A 9,690-nucleotide genomic window follows, 5' to 3' on the forward strand; every position below is an offset into this window, starting at 1 on the left:
ATAGCTGAAGATGAGGGGAAGATAAAGAGAAAGATTTGTGGCTGAGAAAGAGAAATGGAAGCAGGGAAAGGTGAGGATATGGGGGCTGCCAGGAGGAGGAAAAGAGGAAGTAGTGTGAGGAGGGGAATATAGGAGAAAGTAAGGCGCCCCCTGTATGTATTTGTGAGTTCCCCAGCCATGCAACTGGGCATGGTTTGGTGACTGGTACCTTACAACTTGGCCAGACTTTCCAGGGAGAGGCTGTCGGGGTAGAAAAGAGGGAAAACTGAAGAGAGGGCGACAGATAAATGTTGGTTAGCTGGAGGGTGGGAAGGAGAGATAGAGACAGGGAAAGAGGAGAGACTATAAGGACTTTCAGGCAAGGGAAAGATGAAATAGCGGGAGAGGGGATAATGAAATGTCTCTCGCAAATCCTTGCAGGGACCCTGCTTGTATCGAACTATTTGTTGTTATTCGTACATATCCTATAATTTGTTCATTGTCTTGGATGATTTCCAAGCAGAAAGGCAGGAAATAACATTTATGAAATAAGCAAATAAATGGCAGTCATGGAAAAGAGACCGCACCAATGACTGTTAACAGTGACAGCTCGAAACAGAACTTCCATGTTGAGAGGCAGTATATGCCAGAGTCCCAGCTGCTCGGGGCAAATAGGCTCCCCAATAGCAGTGATGGGTCGAAACAAAATGTTAGAAGGGAGAACTTGTAAGGCTGTACCTGCCAACTGTAGTTTTTGAAGGTGCTTGTATTAAAATGTGTGTGTTTTTGTAATGTTAGTGCCTGGTTTATCTACGGATCTTTTTGATCAATCCAAATGTTTTAAAATGAGTCGTCCAAATGACTGATCAAGGAAACATCGCAGGCATAAGAAGAAGCGGGGAAGAGAATTCATAACTGCTGTTTCTCTCGCTTTATAAGTACCATATTTACTGGAAAGGAAGATGACCTTAAATGTAAGATGACACCTCCTCGAGTGTTATACACACACACAAAATTTTTCAACATTGGACATGTATATGCAAATTTAAGACAACTCCCTCTTTTTGATGGCATACGGGAAGGGAACGGGATCCTAGTCTTACATTTGATTAAATACTGTACTAGCATATATTTCTAGATTTCAGATTGAGCAAGCTTAACCCATTCAGAGATTTCTGGAATTAGGGTTGCCCATTTTTAAACTGGTCCCTCTAGCTGTCCATTTTAATACCAATTTGATTGGCAGCTTACCAGGTGATATGTTAGTTCCATGCCATGAAAAGCTTCAATGGCCCATTTCTGCATATTAAACCTCTATTCAAGGAATAAGGCTCGTTTGCCCTGTCAAGTTCACAGTCTTATCTGCAATGCGCACAGCTGCATAATCCAGAGGAGCACCAAGAGATGGTATAGCATCCCACCCAGAGGGCACATGGACTAGATGCCTGGTAAGATTGCAGGTGCTCCTGGTGTGGGAGCATGAGTAGAAACTTCAAGGTACGCATTTCATTGGTTCCTGATCAAAACCCTAATCAAATGTTTGGAAAACTACTACTTGAAACCTTTGGATGCTCAAAAGCAACCACACCTATGCACTCTCTGTGCAACGTTGATCCTGTACAATAACAGCTTCTTATAATCATTTGAAAAGGCAGTTCACAAGGCCACGCAATCTGGTTTTGTGGCAGACATCCAGCCACAAAAAATGGTCTGTATTAAGAAAGAGGAGCATCCAATGCCAATAAAGGTAACTGAAGGCTACTGTGCCGACACTAAGTATTTAAATTTGGATTTTGGAACCTGGCTAGAGGCACCCATGTCTAGGGTTGCCAACTGCCTGGAGAAAAAAAATCAATAGTGGCTTAATGGGATGCTTTTTGCTAGATGATGCTAGTTAACTTCATGGTGCAACATTTTTCAGTGGCCCTTTCCCCTAAATTTGGCCTCTATTAAAAGGACAAGGCATTTTTCTGCAGGTCTGTTGGCAACTCTCTGCCATGTCTGAGAAATCTCCCCTTAGCATTGAGCACACAGTTCATCACCCCACCTGTACAGGAAAGTGTGTTACAGTTCATTTGCCAGTGTTTTGCCCAATGTTCTGCTTTGTTTTATTAGGGCTTGACTTGCTTTCTTGGCCTCAGGCTTGTTCTTGCATTGTGTGTTTCCCGCTCTGCAGTGGAAAAGAATGTGGACGCACAGGAGAAAAACTCAAAAGCCTGCGCCCTGATAGAACATAAGAAAATGGGGGAGGGGGGGAATTTTAAAACATTTTAAAACAAAACAACCCACAAAGGGGTGTGGGGGCTACCTGGGTTCATGTGCAAAAGGCAGCTCTTGCTTTCGAACAAGATGCTTGGCTATATTCCTAGATTCCTGCTTAATACTTGGTGGTGGAGAGTGCCCTCAAGTCATAGTTGACTTATGGAGACCCCTAGTGGGGTTTTCATGGCAAAAGACTAACAGAGGTAGTTTGCCATTGCCTGCCTCTGTACCCTTGCTGTTTGTTAGAGGTCTCCCATCCAATTACTAACCAAGGCCAACCCAGCTTAGCTTCTGAGATCTGATGAGATCAGACTCACCTGGGCTATCCAGGTCAGGGTTTTTAATACTTATTGCTATGGATTTGTGTTTAATATCGTCATATTACACTGGGTTGGATCCAACCAGCTTTCCCGCAGGTGAGAAAGGAAGGAGGCCTCCTCTCTGACCATCCAAAGAAGACTTTGCCAGGGATCCTGGGATTTGCATGTAATAAAGCCATGTGGGACGGGAGCTGTTAGGAAGGAGGGGAATTGAATGAGATTGAGGGGGAAAGCTGGAGGGAGCCAACTCAATACTTATGACTTATCACCAATATGAGCTTAGTTTACTATAACTTGTGGCTGCATTTAGATCAGTGAAAAATGCTCAATAGGAATATCAGAATCCTGAATTTAAGAATTTAAGAGTATTAGGATCTGTATATATTGGCATCTCTCATTATGCACTGTGTGTGACCTAAGGATCAAGAGACAGTTACTATCTTGTCCCTTATCCTGAAAAACTGACATGAGATTATAGGACAGAGGAAGGAGAGATGATTTTGCCCGATTCCTCACACCAGATGACTCCATACCAAGCGTCCATGAGTGTCCTCTTTCCCCTGGCAAAGCTGGGGGTGGGGTTTATATTACAATTGCTAAGGGAAGAGGAAGGCCGAGGAAGATCCACAACTAGTTCATATGCACTCTTTCCCCCTCCTCCGTATGTTCCATAAAGAGAGAATCCAGTGCTGTGTTGGAGCAACCCCACCCCTTTGGTCATAAGCAAATGAGCCGTTTCCCTACCTGTTGGGCACGGAATGTAGTAACTTTGAATGCCATTTTTAAAAACTGAAAAGCACTTCAGGGGGGGGGAATTTAGAATGGAGAGGAGAGCTTAACCCTTTTCCTGCCAGCCATTTTTTAACCTCAAAAACTGCCCTCTCTGTGATTTCCACTCAAGTGTCCAAGCAAGGTCATTATCTTCACATGGTAGGTAAGGAGCCAGGGCTGGGGGAATATTTGCTTGCAGCTCTTTAGAGAGATCATCACAGTGGTGAGATAAGAAGTGTGGACTAACCAACATGCAACACCAGCTCCCGTACACGTGACAGTTGAGTTTTACTGTGAACAATCCGTGGTAAAGAAAATGGACTCTGCTCATGTCCGAAGCCATTCTCTTATTGTTTGCCCTAGCATCTCTTGAAGGGCTAGCTCAAGGAAAAGCTTTGAGAGGGAGGGAAAAGATTACTTCTCAGCTTCCTAAGCTAATAGAAATTATTTTTTCTTACACACAAGTTTTCACCACCATGTTTTATCTGGTAATGGCATTATTTTACTGTACAATGCCTACATGTTCACACATGTCTTGTGCCAATTAGACCACCCAGCCATCAAGTTCTTAATCTACAGCAAGGGTCATCTGTCATTTTAGAGTCTTCTCTCCACCATCCACTGTTGACAGGTATGCTCTTTTCTAGATCCAGCACCACAATTTGCAGGATGGGAAACTTTCTGCTATCCATACCAAACAGCCCTCTCCACTCCGCAAATGGTTGATGTAGAAGAAGGGAGGGAAGGCACTTTAATGCACACTGAGAGAGCTGACCACTAGCTCAATATGTCATGCAAACAAATAGACCATGTAAAGAGACAAGGTGTACAGTTAGATAATTCAGTGTGTATACCGAATGTGATTACCAAATGTGCATACAACTAACTTTAGTTGGAACTGAGGCAATTCTTTGAATGCAATAAATATCATTAAAATATGTTGCGTTCAAAGAACCCAGACATGTTTATCACTTCGTTTCTCAACACTGAATGGCACACTTGATGCCTCCTTCGTATACGTACCAAGCAGTGTAGGAGATTCTTCCCCACAGACTGATCCCGTGCTGCAGCTGGTGTGCATGTGAAATATACCAAGAATTTGTGCAAGGTCTTAAGAACTTCAGAAGAGCCCTGCTTGATCAGACCAGTGGCCCATTTAGTCCAGCATCTTGTCTCACACAGTGGCCAACCAATTACTCCAGAGGGCCAACAACAGGCCGTAGAGGCTGTGGTCTTCTCCTGATGTTGCCTCCTGACACTGGTCTTCAGAGGTTTACTGCCTCTGGATGTAGAAGTTCCCTCTAGTCACCATGGCTGGTAGCCTCCCATACTGCTGTTGCTCTGTGTGTGCGTGCTGGGCAACTCTTTTTTAAATAGTGTTGTGTTTGAGGTGACCGGACAGAGGTTTGTCTTGCGTATTAGTTGGGGTTGGGTCCAGACTAAAATTTCTGCTAACAGGAGTAGCCATTTCTGCCAATTTCCCTTCTCACAGCAGATCCCCTGTCATTCCAGAAGCAGCATTTCATGGGAATTGGTAGTCTGTAGTGGGAGGGTTGCTACCCACATCAAAGCAATGTATCTGTGTGGACCTGTCCTTGGAACCAAGATGTCTACCTTTTGCTATCCGATCTTCAACTCCTAAGAAATAAAAGACAAACCTGGCTGACTTGGTCTTTGCCTACTTTTCTATTCTGCATTGTGGCGTGGGTTGAATTAGCCACACCGAAGCAAAGATATGCAGTCATAACTGTACTTTGATCGCTCCCCCATGCTTGGTTTTTCAAAGTGCTTTCTCAACATTAAGCCTCTTAACACCCCACTGAGATAGATCTACATTATTATCTAAAGCAAAGAGAGGTTAACTGCCTTTCCCCGGGCACTGAAGAAGCAAGTGGTAAACACAAACCAAATTATAACCCTTCCTCAGGTTTCTCAGGCCTATATCATAACCAAAAGATTCTGGCTGTCATGGGGCCGGCTTTCAAAAGAGTTAATTATCTCCAATTACAGTTGAATTTTCCCAATAAGTTTGTCCTATATACAGAAGAGTGCTTAACAGTCTGCCTTTAGCTAGGAAGTAGAATAGGTGAAATGGCTTCCCCTTTACTACCCCCAATTACTGGCTTTAAAAAGCAGTAACTTTTTTTAGTTGTGTTGGATCATCTACATATACCAAACATACATTCTACAAGACAGCTTTCAAATCTGTTTCTTTTCTGTTGATGGAAAATTTTTCCATTGGGGGTTAGAACGAGCCCTTGTGAATTCAAGGGAAGAGGGCATACTGAAAAAGACATAAAGCTCTTAGTGGGAGATCTTTTCAACAGACTAACTGGATTTAAGGTCCCTGATCCAGCTCTAGGTGCTCCTAGGAATGGGTCCCTAGACACCCTGATGATTCTGATGGTACCCCAGGATGCTATTGAAAAGTCTCAAATTGTTAACAGTAGTCAACTGTTTTATGTAGGATCCAGGCCACATTAGAGCCCTTATTGATGCAATATTCTGGCGAGATTGAGTGTACATGGGAGTGGTATTGTGGTGGTAAACCCTACCAAAATCCAGCCAAAAAAGGTCATTGTCCACTATTTTCCTACCTCCATATTAGAGTTTTTCTACACGAGACACCTTGGAGCATATTCCTCAAGTGTAGGGAGACGCAATGTTAGCCAGGAAACGTAGTTTTAAAAGATGGAGCCAGCAGAGATTGCTCCTCAGAGGGTTTGTTAATTTCATTTTCATTCTGGAAGGCTCTGTCAATTTCACCTCCCCAGTCTAAAACTGTGTAGGATCACAACCAGAGGGCAGCGAGGAATAAAAATAGGCTGGGGCTGCCTTCCAGACCCAAGGCTGGACCTGGACAGTTTATAATGGGCTGCTGGCATTTCACACCCCTTCACACAGCTCCCATGTATAGCAAAGCCTTTGCCCTGCTACCAGTTCTGTCTTTTTAAACTACCCTCCCCAGCCAACATTGCATCTCCCAACTGGTGTTCTTCACATGTTGGATGTCTTTTGTAGATAGACTCTTAGATACATTCTGGCATTCCAACACTGAATAAGATATGGAGTGTAAACACTGATCTGGACTTGGAATGCAGTGCTTGAAAGCAAGGTGACTATTGGATTGCTGAGAGATTGCAGGGGTGGGGGACAGGATCTTTCATGGAGGAAATCCAGGCTGAACGAATGACCCAAGTGTCTCCATAATGTTTGTTTCATGCTAAAAAATATAGCACATTTATTAAAAATAGATATTTATAAACATTGGTATGAAGAGACACAGATATCAAGCGGATGAGAGAGAAAAGAAACAACATGTCACGGACTTTGCCGAAGGTTTTTATCTTTTGTTTTCTCAGGCAGCTTCACCAAGTGGCAGTTCCCTCCCCCACCCGCACAACACTATTGTATGTTCCTCATTTTAATATTTTGTAAAAAAGCTTGCTAGCTTCAATGTAATTAAATGAACGAAAAGAAAATGTGATCTCAATGACATGAAAGACAGCTACTTAGCTATCTGTGGAACATATCTTGGCATGAATATGCTATACATTTGAAACTGTTTACGGGAGTGTCCAGTCTTCCTTTGGCTGTATTGAAATTTTAGGTCTGTAATGGGTTTCTCCAGAGATGATACTTACATATTTGCAGTCCTTTCTGGAGAACAAATGAAAACAGAAAGGGCAGAACAGGGGGGTGGGGGAGTTTTGCTCATAACTGTGTGAAAAAAGTCTTGTTAGATTAATTGTGCTTCAACCTCCAACCGCCTGCAGGCAGCGCTTTTATGACGTCTTAATATACAAAAGCGTCTGTTCTCATTAAAGCGAGTGTCGATAACGTACAACGGTTTGCTGTCACCTCGTGTCAGCTGTCTTCATAGGTTTGCCTCGGCAGTTCACAATGTTGTGTAGATGTACACAAAAATGATCACAATGAGGTTTAGAATTGTTCCAATAATTCCCAGCATTGCCAGAATGGTTTCCTCTTTGCTTTCCTTTTCTTGGTTGGCTTTTTCTTCTTCATTTCCACTAGTGATTACCATCTTGGTAGCCAATTTCTTTACCCTTCTCCTCAGGCTAACCTACAATTAGAAAAAGAGAGAATGTCAGGCACTGATTTTTATATCTCTGAATGTTTGTTGGTTATGGCTTATGGTCTTGATGGCTTGTTTTATGACTCCTAAGGATTTAGCCCATGATTAATTTTCACGTTATTTCTCCTGTTTTTTGGTATGTCTATCTTTTCAAAACCACATGAATCTGACTGCACACATTTACAGATAATACATGGCACAACTGCTTGTGGAAGTTCTCTCATTAGTACTGCTCTTCAGTGTGATGTCACCAGGCCCCGCCTTATGACATCACCAGGACCGAAGCCACGAGTCTCAGCGTTTGGGATGCTGGGGACATGGCAACCTGAGGCCTGTCAGATGTTCTACTGATGTTTATTTTGTCTTTAGGAAATCTCACTCTTTTGAAGTTTGAAAATGATTTTACTTTGGAATTGGTGTCATGCTGTCCCCATCCCAGGCCTTCTCTTGGATCCATCGCCTGGGCCAAGCAGATTTCACCTCCTGTGGGCCCTATCCAATCACTGGAATCTTTGATCGAAAAGTTGCCAATCCTACCACTACAGCAGCACAAATGAGAATGAAACAGAAAAGGGACAGGGCAAACCTCACTTCTGTTAAAACAGTACAAAAACAACCCCACCAGACCAGGATAATCTTGTTCCTCCCTAGAAAAGAAACAATAGTGACTTTCTTTATAAATAATGCAGAATTAAACCAGAGATGGAATCATTACTCTCTTTGCTTTTCTATTTTTTCTTCTTAATGTAAAATGTAACAGCATTGCAATGCAGACAGTTGGAAAATTTCAGTTTCTTCAGTGAGAAGTTCTTCTGGACTCAGTAAAATGGGAGCTTTGTGGTCTGAAAAGCAAGGAAACTCCAAGCGCTGCCAGGATAGATGGATAAAATCACCTAGTTCTGCCCCTCATCTGCCATAATCCTGGAGCCAGTGTGGTACAATCGTTCTGACCATTGCAGGGTAGGGATTGGGCTGGAGATATCTCTGTTAGATCATGAAGCTTACTGGGAGGCCAGTCTCTCTCAACATAGGGCTAAACTGCAAGTGACGAATTACACTTGAGTGGCAAGTGAACAGACTCACGTGTATTCCTCCCTGTTCACTTGCACTCCACTACATAATCGAGTGGAGTGCAAGTGGAGCGCAAGTGAACAGGGAAGTATACACGTGAGTCTGTTCACGTGCCGTTCAAGTGTAACTCATCACTTGTAGCTTGGCCCATGGTCTACAGCAGAGGGTTGTGTGTGGGGAAATAGGATAGCTCCATGTAGGTAAACATAAGCAGCTCTGAGCTCTTTGGAAGAATGCTCTGCACTGCCCGTACACATGCAATCTCTGTTGTAGTGCTCAACTTGTGGAATGGCCAGCCTGAGAAGGTCAGGAAGACCTCTACACTTGTAGCTTTCTGCAAACTATGAAAAACAGAATTATTCAGGAGGGCATTTTTTACAAAGATTTAAAACACAGTGGTTCTGTTATAACAGAATTCTGCATTATAACAGAATGACTCAAGAAGATGTTTTAATAGAGAGCATGGGACTGTGGACTATACTGCTAATATGTGTTCTCTGTTGCTGTAAGTTTTTATCTTGCTCTCGCTGCATTATATTTGCTCCTTACATTATATTTCTACTGACATAATACCATTTCTTGCATTGCATTGAGAGCCAGTTTGGTGTAGTGGTTAAGAGCGTGGGACTCTAATCTGGAGAGCTGGGTTTGATTCCCCACTCCTCCACTTGAAGCCAGCTGGGTGACCTTGGGTAAATCACAGCTCTTGAAACTCTCTCAGCTCCACCCACCTCACAGGGTGATTGTTGTAGAGGGCCGAATCCACATTACCTCCGCGCGTCCCGGTGTTGCGCTAAATGTCCGCGAAACACCCAGAAGTATAGCGTCTTTCAAGCACGATTTCAGAAATCGCGCTTGAAAGACGCTATACTTCCGGGTGTTTCGCGGACATTTAGCGCAACACCAGGACGCGCGGAGGTAATGTGGATTCGGCCGAGATAATAATAATATACTTTGCAAACTGCTCTGAGTGGGCGTTGTTGTCCTAAAAGGCGGTATATAAATTGAATGTTATTATAATATTATTATGTTGTTTATTAAATATCTCCTCGTCTTATTGATTGTACTAACCCACATTGGGTAATCTGTCTTGAGTCTCAATGACAACTAGGGTTGCCAACAAAGGGTTGGGAAATTCCTGAAGATTTGGGGGTGGAGCCTGAGGAGGGAGGGGTTTAGCAAGGGGAGAGG

At 43.2% G+C, this 9,690-nt stretch overlaps 1 protein-coding gene across 1 annotated transcript; it reads right to left on the reverse strand.

Annotated features, from left to right (window-relative positions):
* Positions 1-7,230: 7,230 nt before the first annotated feature.
* Positions 7,231-7,410, reverse strand: TUNAR (TCL1 upstream neural differentiation-associated RNA). Its single transcript, XM_054970739.1, has one exon. The coding sequence runs from the start codon at positions 7,375-7,377 to the stop codon at positions 7,231-7,233; it is 147 nt and encodes a 48-aa protein (XP_054826714.1). The 5' UTR covers positions 7,378-7,410.
* Between the last annotated feature and the right edge of the window lie 2,280 nt (positions 7,411-9,690).

Source organism: Eublepharis macularius, chromosome 2, assembly GCF_028583425.1.
Source record: "Eublepharis macularius isolate TG4126 chromosome 2, MPM_Emac_v1.0, whole genome shotgun sequence".
NCBI classification, from domain to species: domain Eukaryota; kingdom Metazoa; phylum Chordata; class Lepidosauria; order Squamata; family Eublepharidae; genus Eublepharis; species Eublepharis macularius.